The 24,438-nt window shown below is 37.7% G+C and overlaps 2 protein-coding genes across 4 annotated transcripts; both read right to left on the bottom strand.

The window, feature by feature from the left end:
• Positions 1–2,093: 2,093 nt before the first annotated feature.
• Positions 2,094–13,318, bottom strand: entpd4 (ectonucleoside triphosphate diphosphohydrolase 4). Of its 2 annotated transcripts, none has more exons than XM_038285783.1 (13): positions 13,167–13,318; positions 12,668–12,778; positions 8,116–8,313; positions 7,828–8,033; positions 7,524–7,674; positions 7,328–7,431; positions 7,158–7,217; positions 6,271–6,425; positions 5,001–5,167; positions 4,588–4,912; positions 3,772–3,857; positions 3,518–3,679; positions 2,094–3,156 (listed from the first exon to the last, which is right to left on the bottom strand). In XM_038285783.1, the coding sequence occupies exons 2-13, from the start codon at positions 12,673–12,675 to the stop codon at positions 2,922–2,924; spliced, it is 1,857 nt and encodes a 618-aa protein (XP_038141711.1). In that variant the 5' UTR covers positions 12,676–12,778; positions 13,167–13,318; the 3' UTR covers positions 2,094–2,921. The 2 variants fall into 2 exon arrangements, with proteins under 2 accessions (XP_038141711.1, XP_038141712.1); XM_038285784.1 differs by having other exon boundaries at positions 6,295–6,425.
• An 885-nt stretch (positions 13,319–14,203) lies between these two features.
• Positions 14,204–22,679, bottom strand: si:ch211-214j8.12 (uncharacterized protein LOC100000539 homolog). 2 transcript variants are annotated; one of them, XM_038285665.1, is made up of 6 exons: positions 22,608–22,679; positions 21,166–21,462; positions 19,637–19,803; positions 17,942–19,101; positions 15,772–16,199; positions 14,204–15,118 (listed from the first exon to the last, which is right to left on the bottom strand). In XM_038285665.1, the coding sequence occupies exons 2-5, from the start codon at positions 21,413–21,415 to the stop codon at positions 15,806–15,808; spliced, it is 1,971 nt and encodes a 656-aa protein (XP_038141593.1). In that variant the 5' UTR covers positions 21,416–21,462; positions 22,608–22,679; the 3' UTR covers positions 14,204–15,118; positions 15,772–15,805. The 2 variants fall into 2 exon arrangements, with proteins under 2 accessions (XP_038141593.1, XP_038141594.1); XM_038285666.1 differs by having other exon boundaries at positions 21,166–21,459; positions 22,608–22,663.
• Between the last annotated feature and the right edge of the window lie 1,759 nt (positions 22,680–24,438).

The following is a 24,438-nucleotide window of genomic DNA, read 5'->3' as shown; positions in this document are numbered from 1 at the left end:
GAAAAATACCTCCAAAGCAAGATGCTACCACCCCCATGCTTCATAGTAGGGATGGTATTCATTATTCTTCCTCCTCCAAACACTGTTAGAGGAATTATGACCAAAAGTTCTATTTTGGGTTCCTCTGACCACAGGACTTTCTCCCATGACTCCTCTGGATCATCCAAATGATCATTGACAAACTTAAGACCTCGACATGTGCTGGTTTAAACAAGGGAACCTTCCATGCCGTGCATGGTTTCAAACCATGGCAACCTAGTGTATACCAACAGTAACAATGGAAACGGTGGTCCCAGCTCTTTTCAGGTCCTTGACCAGCTCCTCTTGTGTAGTTCTGAGCTGATTTCTCACCTTTCCTAGGATCATTGAGACCCCATGAGGGGAGATCTTGCATGGAGCTCCCAGTCCGAGGGAGTTTAACTTCTTCTATTTTCTAATAATTGCTCCTACAGGGAAACTTTGTAGGAGGACCTTTGCTCCTTTTTTCACAAAGCTGCTGGCAATTTACCCTTAGCCTTTTCCAGCCTTATGGAGGATAACACTTTTGTCTCTAGTGTCTTCTGACTGCTCATTGGTCTTTGCCATGTTAGTAGTTGGATTTTTACTGTTTGTGTGGGATGGACAGGTGTCTTTATGCATCTAACGACCTAAAACGTGCATTTAATTTAGGATAATAAATGGAGGGCTGGTGGACATGTTGAAGGCAGATTAACAGGTCTTCGAGGGTCAGAATTCTAGCTGATAGACAGGTGTTGAAATATTATTTGCAGCTGTATCATACAAGTAAATAATGAAAAAATTTGTAAATAGTGATTTCTGGATTTTTTTCAGATTATGTCTCTCACAGTGGACATGCGCCATCGATGAGTATTACACCCCTTCATGATTTCTAAGTGGGAGAACTTGCAAAATAGCAATTGTAATGGGTAGTTAACCATTAAAATTAAGTTTCTTTAACTATTTAAACTTGTAACTATTTATTGTAAATTATTTATATTTAACTATTTATAGGATACATTTATTGTAAATTATTTATAGGATTGCAGATTTTTTGATTATATTTGTCTGTTTTGATTAGCACTGTTTTGTATTTTGTTTTGTTTATTGTATTCGCACGTTGTAAAATTTCCTTTGTTATGTACCTCACGGGCTGCCGTAGCTTAATGACAGGCCCTATAAAGGCCGGCAAAATGCTGTATCAATGAATGTCGACAATAACCCTCAGAGCTGTGCTTGTTCTGTGATTCTTAGCATTCCCTGGTGAAAGCAGCGAGGTACGTTTTATTTTGTTGTTTGTGTGTTGTAAGTTTATGTTTATATTCTAATATTTGTATTAGTTTAGTTTGACAATGTTGACTGAGATGATCCACATAAAAGAAAATAAACAACATTGAAAATCACCCGTCGAGACCGCTGAAATTTAATTCACATGCTGGGGAGCTGCTGCAGCAATATATATATATATATATATATTTATTATTGTATTTGTCAGTATCCGTGTAGTACAGCTGGATGTGTGTGTAAATTATGCTGCAAAGACAAACTTAAATATACAATTAGGCCAAGCATCACTGCATCCATCAGGTGGGTTTGGAAAGTGATGGAGAACAGGTCAAACTTCACCTGCCCCTGTGTTATGGTCCTGTGTGTTAAGGAGCAAAAAGGGGCAGGAAAAACCACAAACACAATCCAATTTACAGGGCCTTAGGGCAGTTCCACTGGTTTTATAACAAAAATAAAAAAACAAAACAGTGGAGGGTTAAAACTCCAGGCTCAGATATAACCACATGTATATTTCCTGAGTTTTTCACCAATATATCAATTAATCAGAGGCACACCTGTGGCTTTGTCATAATTCAGTACCTTAAATTTAAGGCTTTGTGCCACACAAAAAAATAAATCTAATTATTCTTGCATTTAGAAAATAGAAATCATTCTGGCAATTTACCAACCCTAAAATATAAGAGGACTGTAGTCTAATTTAGTGTCAGTGAGAAAAGTAGTCATGAGTTAAGAGTGTGTGCAAAAAAACTGGTTTTAGCTGTAACTGCGCCTTGATTAATCAGATTTCCTCTTCATTAAAATGAGCAAAGAAGCATCTCATAAAACTTTTATTCCTGTACCGCACAACTGTGTCACAACAGCTATTTCATGTTCTTCACTTAGACCATCTTTATTTAAATAACAGAACACAAGCTCTGATTTACAATTTCCTCACAGTAGTGATATACTGGCTTCTAAAAACGAAGCCCAGATGAAATAACAGTAACAATACCCACCAAAGAGTCAAGCAAGTTTCAGCAGAGCGACTGATTCTCTTAAGAGGGCAAACAGGTTTCTAAGAAATTCCCAGCAGTGACAAGACAAGTATTGCACTATCACAGTTGTTAAAGGCTTCATATTTTCCAACATAAATATGAAGACAAGTTTAGGGGATAATTACAATAAATCGCTTCATTCTAGGCCATGCAGTTGGACTGCAGTGCAAAGTGCTTTCAATGCCAAGTAGAAATCATATTGCATTTTATGTTTCTGTACCTTATTCTGTTTAACAACCATGAGAAAAATAAAAAAAGACAAAATAAATAACCAAATGCACTTAAAAAAGGCCAAAAAAGTAAAAACATATGTATTTATGATATATTTATCCAGTGTGGTGAAGTCACGTTCAACATGTGAGTTAACCAGACTGCTGAGTATTATTTTGTGTTTTAAATTGTAAAATAAAAACCCCAAAAAAACTTAAAAGACAACTGAAGGCAGCTGTAGGCAAAACAACTTTAACAACCATAATGTCTCTCTCAATGAAAACTGTTCCTCATTTCTTAATCCAGCTCAGGAACTTGTAGGACATGCGAGAAAGTCACTGAAAAGACACACCGTCCAACAGAAGGGAGATATTTAATTTTGCTGCCTGTAGTTTAGAGATCTACTGGGAGAGAAGGTGAGCCGAGGCCCTCTTCCAACCACGGCACAGAGGAGGGAGTATAACGCTGAGCCACACGTCGATGGATGCGGCGAAGCCTCAGCAAGTACAGTATGATGGAGAGCAAAACGATAAAGAAGCAAACCAGGAACAAGTAGTGGTTGTTGACGAAGGAGAAGTTGTGTCGCCAGTGGGAGTGTGCTCCTTTCAGGCTCTCCTGTGGGATGTCCCTGGAAGAAAAACAAACCGACACCAGCTAAGTGTGGAACGACAACATTGTGTGTTTATAATAAAAACAGCTTAACCAGCCTTTTTATCCTTTAGATTTCTGGAGCAAGTGTCCAATCAACTGCTCACATATATTCCAAGTGAGCTCAATCTCATTTTCAAGCTTTAACAAAGACTATACTATTCTCTAATCCGTCCCAGTCACCAACTAATCCTGACGATTAATCATCTCCCTACATGTGTGAGGTAAGGTAGTTCTGTGGATTTACTGACATTTTATCTCAGTTCAGAGAAAAACTGGCTCAGCCAGACTGGACTTCAGGAGAGAGAATTACTTTTAAGCGATGTGGCCTTCTATCTTACCTCAGAGGAAGAAACCGTGTTCTGTAAAGAATAGCTCCCAGAGTCCACTGGACCTCCTTATCATAGACCAGCAAGGCTGTCTTCAGGTTTTTGTAAGTGGTTGGGAAGGAAAAACCCGTGTGCAACACTTCATAAGTCCACGCCGATTTAAAGCACTGGTACCTGCAGATATGTAAGTAAAGCCAACAATGCTTTATTGGTATGATTGATGTAAGTTGGCTTTAGAAAGCCTCATATGAACGTATCCCACATACTTTAGCCTGTGGAAATCTGCATGTGATGCATACAGACCGGAGTCAAATCGTTCCTTTAGTGTCTTCCACTGGGTGGCGCAGTAGCCCTGTGAATAGTAAACCAACACGAGGAGGTTACCAATGTACAGGTATTAATATTTAGATTTTAATTTATTATATACAAGATATGGAAAACTATATCCACTTAGCTGTTATTTCAGTTTCCTACTTTTAATACAGGTACTTTGCATTTTTACTCTGCGTACTTTTTCCTTACTTGCAGCTAAAACATCTAAATTTCTCTAACGAGGGATGATTTTAATTAGGACTAAAATATTTAATCTGATTAATTATTAATTAATCGATTATTGAAATAATCGTCAACTAATTTAGTCATTGATTAATCCTTAACTGGAATTTAGAGACTCTAAAACATGAATTTAGCTGACAGAGCGACCCATTTAGAGAAGCAACTATACCAAGATTGTAAAATAAATATATTAACGTTTTGTATTTATGATTAAAAAAATATATTTCTGTCAATATGCTCTATCCAGAATTCTGCAAGTGGGAATGTTTGTTTCACCTGGTTTAAATTAATTAAAAAACTACTTTAAGGAACCTTTGGCTATCTGATTATTAATCAATTAATTGAAAAAATAATCAACAGATTAATGAATTTGCAATATAATTGTTAGTTGCAGCCCTAATTTTAAAGATTATTCTTTTCTATCGACCTATACCAGGTTTAAAGCTATACCCTTTAAAGGCATGGTCATAGAAGATGAAACTTTATGTAGTTTTAGATTATTAATAGGTTTTTCCTACAGTGTTTACCTTGGCAGCCTGGGCATATTTGGAAGCATTATAATCCCCGCCCATTCGCAGCACGTCCTCCATGCAGTAGTAGAACTCTGAGAAACCATAAAACTGGCTGTTGCTGTAGTCAATCGCTGGCTGGTAGATGCCACTCAGGGAGGTTTGGGTGTCATTTGTTCTGTTGAGAAACGGCTGGAGAATCTGTCTGCACTCGTCAAAGTCTCCTGTTCCTCGGAGGTGGAGCCTCTGTGTCGGCGGCCCGATCTCATCCTGCAGGTCAGAGGGAAGACATGGGTCCAGGAGGGGAGACTCCACCGTCTCACCGACATGCTCACCTAGGAGCCTGGAAAGGTGGATAAAATAATGTTAAACAATTGAGCATTGAAAGCTAAAAACCATGAAGGTAAGGACAGAGCAGAACTGTGCCTCACTTATTCCGAGCTGCAGTGTTTCTGATGAGGCTCTCCTCGTATCTTTGGCGTGCAGCGTTTCCCCCGAAACCCAGAAAGGTGGACACATAAACTCGATAAACATGATCAGTGACGTGGGCATCACATCCCAAGTTGAATTCTGCAAGCAAGTTTTTGGCCACTTCCTCCTGTGGAAGACACACAAGTGAGCCTGTGGGATCATATCTGAAATGCTTCCACAACAAAATATGATATGGTCTTCAAAGTTTATTACAAATAAACTATTAGGTTTTCATGTCATGTTCTACTCACCCATATTAGTTTTGTGTCATTTGGAACTGTTCTGAAGATATTCCATTAGGTTATATCCAAGTAACGTCTTCCTTTGGGCAAACGACTTGAAGGCACAAACTAAACTGTTCATAATTTATTCTATGGTACGCCAGCATTCATAACTTGTAGGCGAATCACTGTCCCCCAGACATCCGCGGTTATATTATTTATATTTATATCTTTTAAAAACAAAGCGGAGTGTGTATGACGTCATCTCTTCGTCGTTTGCCCATAAGAAGACGTTACTTGGATATAACCTAACGGAATATCTTCAGAACGGCTCCAAATGACACAAAACTCATATGGGTGAGTAGAACATGATGTAATAATGTAAAATTAAGGGCCCAATGTAAAAAAAACAGCGTTTCCCTTTAAGTGGAGATGTCTATTACGACAAATATTGGTTGTGCATATTACAAATCTGGCCTTGAGGGCAGAGTAGCCAAAAGATGACAAGTGTTACAGGAAGGGATAAGGGGAAACATTTACACTACGACGGGGACAAAGCTAGCATGTGGATAAAGGCTGCAGAATACATGAGATCTGGGATCAATAATCTCCTACATGCAAACAGAATAACAGCAGAGTATTAAACATCAAAATGTTAATGTGCTGGACTTTAAAAAAAACATTATTTTTCTTCCACTTCAGTAACAAAGGCACTGCGAACATGGAAATGTGTACATTTTATGCTTCATAATATGATGATATATACACATCATACTTTTAATACTTGCAAAACCAAAATGAAATGGAACCTAATCTTAATTTTGGTGTTTACAAACAGCCTTACAGTGATTTCTGACAGTGATGGTGGAGAGCAGATCATCTCCACAGGATAAAATGGTTCATAGAGGTTTTAACCAAGGAGAGACAGATTGGAAGGAGCGAGAAAAACAAAAAATAAGCCACAAAATACCAAAGACAGAACAAGACAGAATTGATTGAAGATAATAACCTGTTGTGGAGAAGCAAAGCTTACAGTATTGGGCACTTCATATGCAATCTGTGTGGAGACACCACCCATGTCCAGGACACCCGCTGTCCTTTTCCTCATCAGCGCCTCCTGCTGATCGCTGCCAGGAACATGTACCTCCACCACAGCTTCTCCATCTGGGAAGAGAAACAGCCCTGAGATGGGATTTCAGACTGGAAAGGGTTTATTTGAAACTAGAAAGGCACTCTGAGATTGCAGACCTCATCCAAGCTGCAAGATTTCCCCCATATTATGACTTCTTCATCATTACAAAATTTTAATGAATTGTTCATTGGCATGAGGAGAACGTTTGGTAAAAATGTCCTTTAAATCCTTTCATAAAGTTTTAAATAAGGCACAGCACGTGTCTGCAGCCTCTGGTGTTTATTATGCTCTCATCTTGTTTATTCACTCAGCTTTCTTATTTGATCAGCAGATGGAGACTTCGAGTGAGACATGGCTCAATTTTCCTGTGTTTTTGTCTTCAGTATAAAACTTCTGGACTTTTTCTGAGTTAGATGCTGAAGCTGTCAATAGTCAATCTCTGGTTTGGGGGGAAATGCTTATTCCGTCAAATAATCTGAAAGATCTTAAAAGATCCCTGCATCCGGATTATGATGTGGATTAACACCAAAATTTTATGGATTGTTCCTTGGACAATTCACTAAAATCCATTCATAACTTTTCAAGTTAACCTTTAGACAGAAAGACAAAACACACAAGCTTGACTAAAAACGAAACCTCCTTGGCAGGGCTAATAAATGGATACTAGAAATTGTCTAATTTTCTGTTTTCTAAAATTACTCTGTATAAAAAATTTTTTTAAGGCACTACATGTAAGCCTTTTCTAGAGCTGAGCAGATCCTCACCTTTGTGCTCATGGTTAAACCTCCCGAGGACATAGTTTATTCCAATCCACGCATAGACACCTAAAACACATAAAAACAGACGTTTTAAATAAAGTAGTTTATTGTATTTAATATTACAGCATATTTAAAGTTGTGTTGAACTAAGAATTAAATACAGCCGTTAAATTTACCTTCTTGTTTTCCAGAAATGACCTCCACATGGGAATCAGAGAAGAGGAAATTGAAGTGAACTGGGATGTCTGTGCGCAGATCTTCCAGAATGGCTTCCTGTTGACTGGGATAAAAACACGAAAATATTTTCTTTTTTTGTTTTAAAGTCATCTTTAATCGCTATCACTGTAACATCTCTGTTGGACCCGTCTTTACCTCTCTGGTAGGATTCTCATCCCAGCTGTGCACAGGATGTACAGGGGTGTTTCCTGGTGCTTATGTTTAGGAACGTGTTTAGCTGCGAAGCTCAGAAGCGGATCGATGTAGTCACTGGCCTTCTCTGGAGTTTTAGCCAATTCGGCTATGCCTTTAGACAACATACAAGAAGGGTAAGCTTTTAGTAAACAGGGATAACATCTGCCTTATGCTATACAACTACATTTTTTACGTCCACAGTAAAAGTATGGTGAAACATTTCTCTGAAGTTCCTCCTGAAGTAGTTGATCAGTAAACGTCTCACCAGGCTTGATCTTCATGACCACTGGCTTGCGGTTCTGATCTCTCATCTGCCGTATGTCCAGCAGTTCTCTGGGATTACCGTTGTGCCGCGGCCAGCAGTACACAAATACCCTGGAGCCACTGCTGCCACAGTCCACCACCAGGCCGTAGTTCAGGTTAGGATTGCTTGTATCCGTCTCGTCCAAGTCAGTAACTCTCGCCAGGTGCCTTTTGAGAGAGAAATATTTAAGATCATGTAAACAGAAACTCTATGGAACCCACATAAATTCCAGTTCTGACTAAAGAGTACCGGTGGAAAGGGTTTTCTTCTCCAGTCCAGCTGGTGTGTGTCTTCATAGCAATAAGCAGCATGTAGAACAGTCCTATGAGGCAGAGCACCAGGCTGATGAAGAGCAGCTGTCTGAGGGAAGGAATCAGGAGCCGAGGAAGAGCCTGGGGTGACAGGCTGAAGTGCCATGATGCTGGGAAAAGGCATGAGAAGCCGATCCTGTTCAACAAATAAAAAAAAAAAACATGAGGGCGTCAACGCTTTGTGCCTGGATATTAAATATGAGATGTTTTACAAATATATTTATGACTGGTAAACCTTTCAGCATTTGGTTACATTACAATCAGAGACTTCAGTGTATTATGTTTTATGTTATGTAACAAAGTGGTGGATGACTGAAATGTAGAAGGAAAATCCACGGCATAGATTCAAACATTTTTGAACATTCCGTACAACTGCAATTAAGTCCTTTGATCAATCTCTCTAACTACCTTCCATCTTTAGTGCCGTCTCTGCACATCTGAAAACTCAAACATTTTCCCAGACATCACATAAGACCAACTAAAGCTCAAATAGATTAGGCAGAGAGTGTCTGAGGATGAACATTTTCCTGTTTTGCCAGAAATCCTCAGCTTTATTTAAGTCTGGACATTGAGTAAGACTATTTTAAGACATGAATTTTCTCTGATCTAAACCAGCAGCCCGGCATGGGCAGCCTGCACTCAGGTTAGTGAGCCACATATGTGTGTGTTTGTACAGTTTTGATTGTGATGCATTTTTAATATATAGGAGAGCCCACTAGATGTCAGCTATGTACTAAAGAAAGGGATGTCAGTTTGACAGTGTTACTACAATGAAAGCAGCATGTTCTTAACTACATTTTTAAGAGGTTCTCTAATTAATTTCATGAGCAGGAGAAGCTTCAAAGATAAATTGACAGAATTGCAGAGCATGGCTAAAATAAAAGTTTGCTATTGGAAATGGAATCATGAGAGCAAACATGGGTACTTTAAAGATGCTCAGAATCCTGACTTAAGCTAGGTTCATATTATCTATAAGAAAACAGGCAAATGCTCTGCTCACTCTGCTTTTCCTTGCTGTTTGAGTCTCTATTTGAGTCTCTTGAATATCTTTTAATAAAAAAAAAAAAAAAAAAACAATCTGTAGGGGCGTGTATTCTAAAAGCACTTTTTCTTAGCATCTATGCTTAATTCTTACATTTATGAGATGCTAAGGTTATTTTAAATATAACTTTACCATGCTGTGAAGCTTGAAGGAGCAAAATAACTAGAGAAAACTTATATTGAATTAGCCATGATCTAAACTGTTTCATTGAGACTCTGGATGTATATTTTAGACCATTCTGCAGTAAAATTATCCTCTGCCACAGAATCAGGGACTCTGCAGTCTATTATGATTATCATGCGTGTCCGAGCCATCCTTCAAACAGTTTTAACCTGTTTTGCTGTCCCAGCTAAGAAAAAAAACATCCCCAGAGGACGATGTATCCCTTTTGCAAATGGTGGGCTTTCATGGTGTTCAACAGTATAGTTTCCCCTTATACACATAGTGTATTATGTGTACTTTAAATATCAGCAAATCAATTTGCTGCACTGTACCATCAGTTATTCTTTTTACACGTGTGCTTTGGTTACATGCAGCTCCTAAAGCTTTACCGTTTGGGCCTCTTAGCACCTTCTAACCGGCATCAATATTAATAAACAATTTTACTACATATACTGATTTTATGACCCCTGAAGACAAGTAGTAGTGCTGGATTTTACTTTGGGCCATCACAACTAGAATTTGACCTCTACAGGACTTTTAAGATAAAACAGATCACAGTCTAACTGATCCACAAAACGGACAGCTGATTATATTTTTAGAACAATTCAGGTCCTTAGCCTGGAAAACGTTGAAGACCCCTGATTTACATTACAAATAATAGACAATAATAACAAAAGTAACACAAGTATCAATTTCAACAAAACTAAGATATTAACACATAAAAAAAGAATTAACAAGGGATGAAATGTAGGCAGCTCTCAGCTTCACCTGATCTCAAGGCAGCCATTGGTGCTGAATGCACTGATTAACTGGAGAGCAAATGCTCAATGTAGATATAAGAAAAAAAAACATATCGGCTGGTCTATCCCTAACCATAACAAAGAGAGCTCTATAACCTTTTTATGATTTCCTACATTTTTAAACATTAAAATAGAAAGCTGTCAAACTTTTCCACTTTTCAAATAACACTATTTGTTTTTGGTTTTTAAATTAAGTAGTCCAAAAACATCAATCGGTCTGCGCCAGGTGACGTCAATGTTTACCTCGGGCGCGGTGCATCGTGGGAAAACCACCATATTAGGTGGAAAGTCGAGATAACCCACACGCGGCTGTTCTTTCGGCACAATTATTTACCAGAAATAACACGATCGTGTTGTGTGAGAGGCTGCCAGTCCCGGTGTCGTGCCAAGGTAGTTATCCCTGCGAAAATTTGTATCCCCTCGTCGGGAGCGCGCACTGAGTAGGAAGAACAACCCGACTTAACTCCGCTTCAATTCCAACGTGCAGAACTTGAAATTTGAAAGGTTTTACGTGTATGAAAGTTGAGCTTTACTGTTTTATTCTTTACTTCACATGTTATAGCAGAATATCGCCAGTGATATTGATCTAAAACTAATAATAAAACACAAACGTTTGCTTGAAAGCTGGTCGCTGACAGTAGTGTACTCCTCCCTCTGAAAGCAAACAGATCCTTGTTCTTTTCCACACGTTCATTAAAAAAATCTCTCATTGTTTCACAGTATCCAAATGTTCTCATCCCATTGAAAGCGGTTGTAAACCATATACTTGTAATAAAAATGAAATAGAAAATGGAGTGCACGTGTAATCATTAAAGACTATATGCAGAAGGAAATAATTTTTTCCTGGTTGAAATTTAGTACTTAAATCTATATCTGTGTTTATAGTAACGTACAATTTCTCTATGTTGTACTATCCTTAATAAACAGTTTGTCTTCTAACAGCAGCCGTTTTATTTCATCCCATTTTGCCAGAAATGGCAATATGGGATGAAATAAAACCTGCTGTAATCTGTTCCCCCTGTCTAAATCAGACAAAAAAGGCCCCAGCTTTTTCATTTTTGACTTATAAGCATCTTTTATGATGACAACTAACCCCTGACACTTTGGATGTGATTGACCTTTATTTCATAAAGTTATAAGGAACAAATTATAGCAGGCCACCTGCTGTAATCTGTTCCCCCTGTCTAAATCAGGCAAAAAAGGCCCCAGCTTTTTCATTTTTGGCTTATAAGTATCTTTTATGATGACAACTAACCGCTGACACTTTGGAGTTGATTGACCTTTATTTCATAAAGTTATAAGGGGGGAACAAATTATAGCAGGCCACCTGCTATAATCTGTTCCCCCTGTCTAAATCAGGCAAAAAAGGCCCCAGCTTTTTCATTTTTTGCTTTTAAACATCTTTTATGATGACAACTAACCCCTGAAACTTTGGAGTTGATTGACCTTTATTTCTAAAAGTTATAAGGGGGGAACAAATTATAGCAGGCCACCTGCTATAATCTGTTCCCCCTGTCTAAATCAGGCCAAAAAGGTCCCAGCTTTTTCATTTTTGGCTTATAAGCATATTTTATGATGCAAAAAATGAAAAAGCTGGGACCTTTTTGTCTGATTTAGACAGGGGGAACAGATTACAGCAGGTGGCCTGCTATAATTTGTTCCCTCCTTGTAACTTAAAGAAATAAAGGTCCATCACATCCAAAGTTTCAGGAATAAATTGTCATCATAAAAGATACTAGCCAAAAATGAAAAAGCTGGGGCCTTTTTTGTCTGATTTAGACAGGGGGAACAGATTACAGCAGGTTTTATTTCATCCCATATTGCCAATTGTGCCAAAATGGGATGAAATAAAACAGCTGATGTTAGAAGACAACCTGTTTATTAAGGATAGTACAACATAGATAAATTGTACGTTACTATAAACCCAGATATAGATTTAAGTACTAAATTTCAACCAGGAAAAAATTATTTTCCTTCTGCATATAGTCTTTAATGATTACACGTGCACTCCATTTTCTATTTCATTTTTATTACAAGTATATGGTTTACAACCGCTTTCAATGGGATGAGAACATTTGGATACTGTGAAACAATGAGAGATTTTTTTAATGAACGTGTGGAAAAGAACAAGGATCTGTTTGCTTTCAGAGGGAGGAGTAGACACTATTGTCAGCGACCAGCTTTCAAGCAAACGTTTGTGTTTTATTATTAGTTTTAGATCAATATCACTGGCGATATTCTGCTATAACATGTGAAGTAAAGAATAAAGTCAGAGAAACAAACTCAATCCTTTAGTCCTTCGTTTAGCTATGCTGCGGTTGTTTACACTACGCCTTTTCCACCAAAAATTGCGTCTTAGCAACAAATGTCACGTGACTGGCGGAGACCGATAGACATGTAACTGAAATCTTTTTCAAGACACTACATGTAACCCTTTGACAAAGCTGCAGAAAAAAATAAAATACAAAACAGCTGTTCAAACAAACCTTCCCATGTTGAAGATTGTCTCCTTGCTTTATTATGCATCAGTCTTTTTAGGAAACCAGATTTGGCTGACTCCACTGCTCCATTATCCGACGTTCACCCATCATTTTGACCTTCAAGAAGGAGGTGAAGCAAAAAACAAAGATAAACATTAGCTAGCTATTAATATCAGGACCTTCCAGCTGTAAAAAGGCCCATAGTTTAAACTGCTCTCACACTTTTCTCAATTCAAATGGATAAACTGGCGGAAATTTATCATTTATAGCTTCTCTTAAGCTCGTAATGGAACAATGACAGGGAAATTAAGAATTTTAAATTTCAAGCAAGAAGTTAATGTCTGATTATGCGAGCCTTCCCATATTCCTTCCGAGAGTATCGTAGATTACAGTATGAGAATAAAAAGAGCGGAGAGGGACAGCATATTGTCAATTAAACTATCCGTTACTCTTCTGGTAGTGGTTTTCTAAGTTATTATATCATGTTAAATTTATAAAGACTCACAATAAAGGTAGTTTCTTTCCAGGGAAGATATCCAGATGCTCCCGCTGGCTAACTTACACTGGCACTGCTTTGCTAAGTGACGTGTAACGTGTGCACGGTGCGCTTGATTACTATATCCGGGTATACCGGTATGCGGTCAAAGCTAGATTTTTATATAAAATGCCCACATATAACTATATACCATAGTTCAGATGGAGTTTGTGGCTTATATATTTCATGGTTCCACTTCCTGTACGTTGTTTGTATATTTCTAACCCCACAGTGTCTCGCTGAGATCTTTTCAACTAACAGCTCCGCCGCATCAAAGGATCAAAAAGAAGCACACGGTCCCGGCAAACTGCGTTTGTTGCGTCGAATAGGAAATACGGAAACTCTGAAGGTACAAACTGTTAAATCGATTTTTACTAAAATTCCGCTGTTTCCCCAGACATTTTAACTTATGTTTTTCTCCACTATTTTGTGTTTTTTAAATGACATACAGCCAAAAAAATACACACACATATATATATATATATATAAATTGAATGTCATGGAAGGTTAAGGCACAGACTGTATTCTTATATTTATTATATATTTCGTGCAAAACATAAACTGACATATCAGACTATACATTCTTATTTTACATGGCCTGGTGGCTTTATTCAAATTTTAAAAATAAGTTAGAATGCAAACTATTTTTTCAGATAATTTTTTTTGTAGTTTTATTGTGAAGAGAATAATAAAAAAAACAACTGTAAAACCTTTATGAATATATGTAGCTGGTTATATTGTTGAAAAAGAGGCTTTAAAAAATTGTGAACCATACGTTAAGCAGACCTCAAATTTGTCTGGATATAATCACTTTGTGATCCCCCAGAAAGAGCAGCACATTGCTAGTGAGGAAAGAGATAGATGCATACTGAGCTTCCAGTATAAGGAAATACTGCATAGAAAGCAGCAGAAATACTAATTTTGCACATATAACAAGAATTATATTCAAAAATATTAACAGTCAAATTACAAACAAGTTGTATAAAAAGTAAAACTGGACTTAATATTAGCTCTTTAACAAACATTCCTAACTTAAGACATTTTTACCAGCATATGTTTAAAGTCAGATATCAATTCAGTCTATTCATATAGTGCCAATTCACAACACATGTCATCTCAAGGCACTTTACAGAGACAATATATCTTTATAAACAAACCACTGCCTTGCAGGTAGTCCTTTGGGATTAGATTATCTAATTAAAACAGACTCAATAGTAATTGGGCAAACACTAATTAGATAAGTAAGTCAAATGTAATTTTAGAATTTTGTGCTATTTTACTGCACTTTACATTTACATAAAAATACATGGCATTGTATAGAAGACAATATAGAACCATCACCCTCTATTGACCAGTGCTGTTATCAAAATGCTTTGATCAGTATAAGAACAGGGGGAAAAAAATCTGTCTTGGAGATCATTACCTATATCAAAAGCAGGTTTTAACTTGGATGCTACGGTTGGATGAGGATAATCTGCCAAAGGTTAGAATTATGAATCCTTTCTAAATATTTTTATCTAAACAGAATATTTCAGATTGCTAAATTACAACAGAAAATATAGCAGTTTGAGTACAAATTTCTATGCATTGACTTGTTCAACCAGATGACAAGTGAACACTAAGACATGAGCCATTATTGCATCCACTCTAATGGAATTTATTGTCATAGTTTAATAAAAGAAGGAGAAACAAAGTGCACTTTCTAAAACAGATTTCTTAAACACCTTTCATCTTAGATTTTCAGTCATATTAGAAATCTGGAGCAAGTAAACCAAAAAGAACAATACAGTCAATGAAACTTTTGAATTTTTTATAACAGTGAAGTCAAAAGATCAAATAGAGATTTGTCAAATATAGAATCTAAAGTGTAAAATGTGCTTTGGGTTTATTCATATAATAAAAGTCCTGCTCACCCACCTTTAATCCTTTAATCCATCTTTCTTTGAAATCAACAGCTTTGCTTTCTGTAGTTATCGATCATTCTTTGTAGCGCAGCGGCGCCTTCATTCATAAACTCAGTCAGCTGATTGTACTCACGGCCCGCTGGCTGCTTTCTTTGCGCATCAGAGCGTGATCGGCTGGCAGCTCCCGACTTTAGGCTCTTCTTCAAGTCATCAGTGAAGTTTTTTCACTTGTTGCGGCTACTCTTGCATCAAAAAAGTTTCCAAAAAAATCAAAAATTGCCAGAGTAGTCTTAGGAGGAGGTTTTTCGACTCACAAAACAAAAAGCACTCGTGGAGAATTTTCTTGTTTCAAAATAAGGGTGTTTTCTTTACTAATAAAAAATAAGAGAAATATTCTCAGAGTTGACTTACAAAAATTCGAATATAAAGCTAAGTGATGTGTGTGAAAAAACTGTTGCACTCCTCACTCCTTCAAACAAACAATCAGATCCACCTCATCAGCTGCTTCTACTTGTTAATCTCAGCAGGAGGCGGACTGACAAGGAGGAGGGTCAAAGCAAAACCAATACATAAACAAATAAACAATAACTCTACCATTCACATAACCTTAGCTCTTTAACATTAATAATTTTGCAAAAGATAAATGAATCTAATTCTTAATAGGCTCCAACAGTTGGGCTTCAGTCTTAGAATCCTGCCCTCTTTTTACACCCAGACAACTTCAACTTGTCTGAACCTGCGGCAGTCCAGCCACTCACGCTGACTGATCCGCCAGCAGTAGCTCACGTTCACGTACTTGAGCCTCTTGCTCAGTTGCATCATGCTTTTCACAGTGCTCATCTGCACATCTGTTCGCAGCAGGTCAATATGCTCTATCCTTCCAAGCGGCAGTGGTGGTAAGGCAGTGGAATCGGAACAGTGACTTGCATCCGTGTTAGCTCTTTGGATGGTGTCCTGTAAGACGCAGTTCACAGGGCAAGGAAGGGAGATCAAGGAGAGCTTCTCCAGTAAAGGAGAACCAATCAGGACACATTTGATCACTTGCTTTAGGGACATCCAGGACATGAAGGGCTTCATTTGATTGTGCTCATAGGAAAAACTGCAGAGATTTGAGAGACACCAACAGAAAAGATTAGTAAAGTGAAACTTTCCGGGTGCAGAAAAAAAAAAAAAAAATAGCTGGAGGAACCAAAATTTTATATTTTATTCTCCAGTTCATGTGGTATAATATACTGTTTATATAATGTCAGATGGAAAGCCCTGTTTACATATTAAAGACTTCAAATGAAAGGAATAATAAATGTCAAAATCAGTACTTTGTGCAAAGCTTTGCAAAAGTATTGCTGTAGAAATGTTCCATATTTTGATATTTTACAACGAAAAACAATTATCCAGAGTTTTTTTAATAGACTCACATAAAATACTGAGTAGGATAGTCATGTATGATTTATTTTTACAAGTTAAAAGCTGAAAAGTGTGGCATGCATGTGCAGTTATAACTCTAACACTTGAATAAAAACAGCTGAAACTGAAAACAGCTGTTCTTTAAAGGCCTCTGAGCTTCGTTAAAGAAGATAAGTGAGCAAACAGCCTTGTAAAAAAAATGAACAAGGCGGAAATGTCTGGGACAAAGCTGTGGAGATGCATTAGGTTGGGTTATAAAACAATATCCCAACCTTTGGACATCTCTCAGAGCACTGTGTGGACCCAAGGCAGCACGATACTGGAAAGGTGATGTTGGCAAAGCTAATAGTGAGCATTGCTATAACTGCATCAGGTGCCATAAATCAACATTTCTTCCTTCTCTGAGGAGTGCTTTGAGCAGAATGTGAACTTTAGCCTCTTGGTTATGCAGTTAATGTGGAAACTTCAGCAGCTACACGCAATTCAACAGCCTGAACATTACAGTGGCAATCTATATGTAAATGTTATTCCATCAGCATATTCTAATATTAAAATGAGCAATATATTTAGAACAGATTGTGCAGCTGTACATCGGCAGTGACTGTCAGGAAGGAGTTAATGGCAAGGTAGCTGGAAATAAAAAAAAGTGTATTTAAAAAGCTAAAGTCTTCAAAGCTGCTTATAAAAGTCAACCTTAAACATGCAGCCACAACAAATTCTTTAGATCAACTCATATTCATGATTTGGAATTGCCAAGACAGTAAAGAGCTAAATCCAACAAAAATATTTATTGCAAGACATTTAAAATTGTTTAGAGATGCTCTTAGTTCAGTCTGTGTAAGATTGAGCTGTTTTTTTCAAGACTGGCCAAAGATGTTGGTCTTTAGATATGCAAAGCTTTCAGCAAGGTATTCCAAAAAAAATAAAAAAAATTGTAAAAATAAAAATAAAACATTCAAAACCATGTCTATCTTTACTATGCAGTTTGTGCTGGTCTATGACAAAAAAATCGCCCCAAATAAATTGTTATTTATGCTTCTAACCTCAGATTTTATGAGAGATTCAACAGAGAGGAAATAGTTTGCAAGAAATTGTGAATTTAGTATTGAATTACTTTGGGGATGATGTCATATCAATGCAAAATTTGCTCTCAGAAAGTAAAAGAAAAGATAAAAAAAATAAATGAAAATCCAATCTGCCACCCAACTTAACTTTCGTGTGATTTCTTTAAATTGAAAGAACATTTAAATATTATTTTAACTGGTTGTCAGAGAACAGTTTACACATGTTGAGCAACAGTAAAGTATGACTAAGATATATCCAAATTGCTTGTGAAATGTTTCTGAGTCTGTCTGTAATGTATTTTTTAGCTTTGCCTGTATGTGAAGTTTATAAAAGAAACAATAATTCAGAGAAGTGACTCAAAGAGAAAATTACCAGAGCTTGAGAGAGCGGAGATATGGCAGCTTTGGTAGATCTTGATCATCCTGTTGGTTATCGTTGGTCTGGTGCTGTGGTGTAACAGGAGGCTCAGCAGAAATAAGGAGGTCTCTGAGTCTGGGGCAGACTCTAATGAGCTGCAGCAGTGGGCTGTGAGGGCTGGTTTTCACCCCCTCCAACGTCAGAGAGATTAGGGAGCAACCTGAAACTTGTAAGGCAGGAAGAAGATCCACCATTTGGCCAGAGTAGATGAAGGAAAGACTCTGCAGCTGACCTGACCAGGTCTGAAGATTAGTAGTCAACAGGGATCCTTGGCTCCTTCCACCTATATCTTCATGTTTGTCTAGGTTCATGGATAGAGACGTTAAGCTGGGACACAAATTCCCTAAACTCCCTAGAGACTCACAAGTTACACCTTTAACATCTCTTAGTTGCAGGATCAGGCCTGACTGGGACAAACCGTGTTTCCCTTCTTCTGTTTGGGTTTTCAAGCAAGGTAGGTCATCTTCGCTGACATTTTCTGCAGATTCACAGCCACACCCCTCCAAGAACGAGCTCCTCACCTCTTCACTCTCCTCTCCATCATCAGCAGACCCTCCTTCCTTCGTCTTCATCCAGCTTTCTGTGCCCTGTCTGAGCATCCTTTCCCTCCACACATCATGCAGCCTGGAAACTCCTTCCCTGTTGGTAAACTCATCACCCTGGCTGAACTGTCTCTGATCAATGAGATGGCAAGCTGGTCCTACGCCCTCCAGTGCTACACTTTCCAAGAAAGGCAGGGACAGAAGGAGATAGGCTGCTGCCATGGGAGAGTCTTCCTCCTGTTCCCCAAACCCAATATCCAGAGCCAACAGGCTGCTGAGTGGGAGAGGAGACCAGGTAGAGGAAACGGAGGATGAGCTGATGGAGCTGGAAGAGGATGGAGTAAAAGCCACAGCACCGAGAGGAAGCAGAGCAGCAGGGGAGAGGAGGTGACAGCGGGACACATCCAGGCGCTGCAAAAAACGACAGCAGCGAGCAACTGTTTGAATTACACTCCTGTCACAAGGCACTCCAGCCAAGGAGAGCGATCGCACGACAGGCAAACTGGAGATGGTTTCACAGAGGACCTTTGGAGGTAGCTGCTGGGCTCCGGATAGGTCCAGACTTCGCAGACCCTGACAGAATTTTTTTTTAAAAAGAATGCAAGAGGGAAAAAAAAGATTTCTAATTAATCAATACCAAAGCTGCATGTATTAAAAAGCTGCTTTTTTGTGTTGGTAACATGCTAAGTAATTAGCTTATTTGAGTAAAGACGAGTGAGAAAGCTACAGGACGATCATAACACTTGTAAAAACTGATGCTGTTCATTTCACCTCTCCTTTCTATTGCTGCCGGACTGAAGAGATCAGAGGGAAGCAAAGCGGACTTCTACCTCAGAGGAGAAAATACATAGGAGGATCTTATTTAAACATGTACAATGTCAAATTAAATCTGTTGGACTGCAGGGGGGGATAAGATTTCCTTGGGTCTAAACGCAGGAACATAAGTTTGGTCTTAAACTTCTAAAATGCTGGAGGTTCTGTTACACTTGCCTCATTGTATTGATGTTTTATGAAACTGGATTTCATAAATCCTAGAGAAAAAAAACAAATCTTTCATGATATTTTTATGCCAAGCTGGAACATTTAGGAGTTAAAGGCAGAGACTTACCTGGCAACGAGCAGCAATTTGTGCCCCTAAGGCCGGGGTCACCAAGCCAGGACACCTTTCTAGGGACAGAGCTCGGAGGTGAGGGACCAGCAGCAGGTGAAGGGCTGCCCGAGACAGCTGCTTTCTGGTGGACAGCAGCCACGTCAGCTCTTCCACCAACTCACCAGCTGTGATTGCAGAAACAGAGATCTATGGCATGATGCTGCTGTAATCATAATTTACTTTAAAGCAATCAGAAACATTGAAATAATTAAATAGAAAACCTCAAATCGGGGAAGCCCAAGACAAAGAAATCATCACAGATTCCTTCAGCTTCATTTTTTTGTTTCAAACTTAAATGTTTCAGTTCATCAGAGATCTTTATCTTTAACAGCTAATGCAAAGAATGTTTCATTTCTTTGAGGGAGAAGTTATCTAAACCAACCAGGCCCTGTGGGGAAAAAAAGTGATTGCCTACTAACTGTCATGTCTGCTTTTGCTAGCCTTGGTGGTAACCACTGTCTGTAAGGTTTTTGGATAAGTGGAGGAGTTTTTGCTCTCTGTAAAAATAACATCAGCATAGTGTCAGTGAGCGTGAACGCTTGTTTAAAGTCACACAGCATATCTCAGTCAGTTTCTTGCTCAGACTCCAAAGTTTTTGGGTGTTTTTGGGGGATTTCGAGCCACCAGAGCATTACACCACCACCACCATGCATGACATTAGGTAAGACGTCTTTTATCTGATACAATATTCTTTTTATTCCACATGTGAGAGGATGACAGCTCTCCTGAAAGTTCCTTTTTTATCTCTTCAGCATTAAGATGCCCAGATTATTTTCTATTGACCAGTGAGGCAGCTGACACCTGCCATGTTGTTCTGGGCTCACCAATGCTCTAATTGAGTTATTTTAGAAGGATACCAACTCCTGGAAACTTCCACCAGTATTCCAAGTTTTCAAATTTTGAATTTAATTCCCACATCATAATTTACTGGCCTGGAAACGGAGTTTTAACCCTTTTGAGACTGATAGAGGATGACTTTTTTCTTAGCATTCTTAGATTCTATTTAAAGGTTTCTTGCTTGGTTATATCTGACTGTAATCATGCCTGAATTTGGATTTTAACAATTATACTCAATGTCTAAAAAAGGTGGATACTATGGATTAATTCCATTTTACGTTGATAAACAAAACAACTTATAAGAGCCTTTTGTATTTAGTCAGGTTATTCCTTTTCAATGGAAGTAGTTTAAGGAGCAAAAGCTACAAATTTTAATTACTTTTTAAGTTTTCTATTAGAAATAGGAAAAACGGGGGAACATCCCATTAAAATGAGGCAGATGTGTGTTAATACGTCAAGAAGGAATCTACTGGTATGAACTGGTTTATAATTAAAACTATGAAAAACAAGGATGGACAAAGATTCAAACAGTGAGGAGGGCGGGAAGGAAGGCTGTTTTATATTTTTCAGTTTGTGCTTTTATCCTACTTTTCAAGAAAACACAAAGTTCACATCAAGACTTCTTTGGTCAGAGCTCCTTAGAAACTCACGCAGAAGGTTGAAAGGCCCCATGATGTATCTGAATGAGTAGCGATCAAGATAGTTGTCCGCATAATCCTTTACCCACAGGTCCTTCATGTTGTCAGCGAGGCTCAACAGGCAGAGGCGTGTCAGAGAGTGGACCGGATCATCACCATGCGTCCGCCAGCAGCTTCCAGCCCCCTTAGAGTTCCTCAGATCCCTCCGCCGTGGCCTCGCCTTCGCCTCAGCCTGTTCATCCAAAGCCCGAAACAGAGGCATGATGGGCTTTCAGCTGGTGTCCAAGCTGCAGAGGATGTTGAATGCTTCTGAATTTAAAACAAAGTAGGTGACAATATGCTTTTGATATGTAGCCTCATTTTAAGTATTTCAGGTGAGTTTTCTAAACAAATTGACAAACTATTCCACCTACTTTAAATTCTGATGTAAGTCTAACTCTATGTATTTATACTCAAACATGAACAAAATGTCACAAAGTCCTTAGCTGTGCTGTTGCAAGTATTTATTCAACCAAGACAAAAAACCTTTTCCATCCTGAATACACCTGATATTACACAAGGCAGCTGATCAGATTTATCTTGTGAATATCCATTAAATTTTTACTTGTTTTTTTCCCCCTAATCTGCATTTTTATTGAATTCTTCATTTAAAGATGTATTACATGTAGCTGCAAGAAAAAAGATTGAAGAATGTGGAAACTGTGTGCGCATTTCTGAAAAATCTGCAAATATCAGACAGGCTGAAATGCACAGATTTGCTTTTCAGATCTTTTCCAATCGTTTTAAGCCAAGTATTCAAGAAGCCAGATGGTAGGACTGATGCAGTCCATAATGTTTTTAGTTTCTCCTCCTGAAACCTCCTGAACTCCCATCAACCACCTGCAAAACAGCCTGTAGATCTTTTTATCAGTCAACAAACAGAGGGGGAAAAGTATTTTTCTTCTTCTGTATGCATTAAATTATATAATTTATGTCTCTATTCATTATGTGGGTATTAGATGCAAAGTAATAACCGAATTAATAAACTAAAACAGGGAATTGAATTTAATGTCATTTATTTGTCAGCATCCATGTTTGCTTTCCTTACTGTTTTCGTACAACCCTACACCAAACATATAATCAATGTAGAAATATGATAAAAGTCGCTTTTCCCCAATGTTTATAAACAGAAAAACGACTCAAACGCACACCTTTGAAGAATCAGTTTTCTTCTGGAAGCTTAAGTTGGCAAATATTAAATAAATAAAAGATAAATATTATATCGGCCGACGGACATAATTATTAAATCTTAAGACCGAAACAAGCGCAGCTAATAAAAAAAAACGCCATGAAAATCAGGTTAGAGATTCAAATGATTAATCAAACATTGTTCGCTTTTTTCAAGTAAAATTATTGTACTGTTATATTTCGGGGACAGAATAAAAATGCTTGTGTTTAAGTAGAAGGAAACATACCTTCCAGATTAAGGTGCTGAAAGTCTATTAGTTTACAAAGAGGAAGAAATAAAAAAGACGCTTCGTTACGTCACTTCCTGATAACTGCCTAGGAATAATTAAGTTTTACCTGATTTTTGTCTTTCAGGAGTCTTTATTACCAAATAATTGCACAGAAAACTAAGAACAAATTCCAACCGTATCCACAGTCTTAGCTCTACAATAAAGGATTTATCAAATCATTTAAACTTTTGCCGAATAGACATAACGATTCACAGGCGGCTTATTTAGTCCTGCAAGACAGTACAACGGGTTTAAGATCCCCGGTACAAAGATGGGCTTGCTGGGTTCAAAGTTCGGAGGTATTTCAAAAGACAAAATAATTACAAGATTCTTTATATGTAGGCACTATAAGATTATCGTGAATAGTAATGATTTAAACACAACTAACGTAAGAGATGATAAGCACTGAGAAAGGAATCACCAATTTCACTACAGTCTGATTAAAAGACAGCGTTAAGCACAGTACACCTGGAAACTAAGCAAATATACATGTTACACATGCCAAGTGTGTTTTTTTTTCTGTCACCAATAAATTCGATTTTATGTAGAACCACAGAGAACAGAAAGTTAGAAATACTACAATTACCACAATATTATGTATCTTAAAGATACATGCCATAATAGAAATAAGATAAAAATAAACACAGAGAATTAGGACACAGGCTTACACTATGGAATAACAGTTTGATTATCAACATGATGTTATGACCTGAGGTAATTAATCTTATCTACGCATGGCCTGTACCGCCAAGCAGGAGAAAGCTCAAAATAAAGCTTAAAGATAATTAACATATATTTCATAGTTATGAAAGCTTATTCAAATATAAGAAATGTATGGATTTATAATTACTGAAATATTGATGTTAGTTACTAAGTTAGAAAGAGGCAGGTAGGCATAGAGGTCTGATGTAATTCATAGGTATTTAGAGACAGGGTCACGTTTGGGAAATCCTCTCCTATTTTCCATACCCAACTAGAAAAGCATATAACTTAGGAACTTTAAGCCCAAATTACATGTATGATACATTATTTGAAAGCTAACACCTTCTAGTTTCTGCATATATACATGAAACTTGGGTGAATAAAAAACAACCCAAGCTGCATCAGTTCAAACATGACTCAGAGTTGTTTTTATTATTCTCCAGAAATAATAGCTCTTTTTTGAACAGCAGCAATATAGACATGCTTGTTGTTGTGGCTGCTATGTCATGTTTACATTTTGACATGCTGCTTTATCTGTGTTAATTGTGCTTTGGTGATTCATAAAATGAACTTAGTGTTTGAATTGTGGAAAATCTAAGCTTTCCAACAATGTCTAACATCTTTATATTGGTAAACATTTTACCGGTGTAATTTTCATGCATTCTGAGTTATTAGATGTTAATTTCAAGGCTGCATCAAGGAGAAGGTAGGAGTCTGAAGCTGAGTTACATTGAGGTCTGATGGGATTCCCAGGGTTACATTATCTGAAGTGAAGTGTACCTAATTGTGAGCTGTGTTTCTTGCAAATGAATGGTCACCTTTATGTTAAATGAGGTTAGTCTGCACACATATAGGACTCATCAAACCAATAATAAGACTAAAGCTTCAATTTAAGCACTTTGGATCATTTATTCTACGTTAAATATTTATCAAATGATTACAATTGGTTAACACATTAAAACGAGAGCACATGAGCATTCATTGACTCGTGTAATAGCTTTTAACATCGAAAACAACACCGCCCATTTTAAACCTTAGTATCTCTGCTGTATGAGTGCCTACATAATTTACGTAGGTGCTCTTCTTC

The sequence above is a fragment of the Cyprinodon tularosa genome, unplaced genomic scaffold (genome assembly GCF_016077235.1).
Source record: "Cyprinodon tularosa strain WSP-4 unplaced genomic scaffold, ASM1607723v1 ctg214, whole genome shotgun sequence".
Taxonomy (NCBI): domain Eukaryota; kingdom Metazoa; phylum Chordata; class Actinopteri; order Cyprinodontiformes; family Cyprinodontidae; genus Cyprinodon; species Cyprinodon tularosa.
Note: the sequence above shows the minus strand (reverse complement) of the source record. Positions and strands in the feature narration are given on the sequence as shown.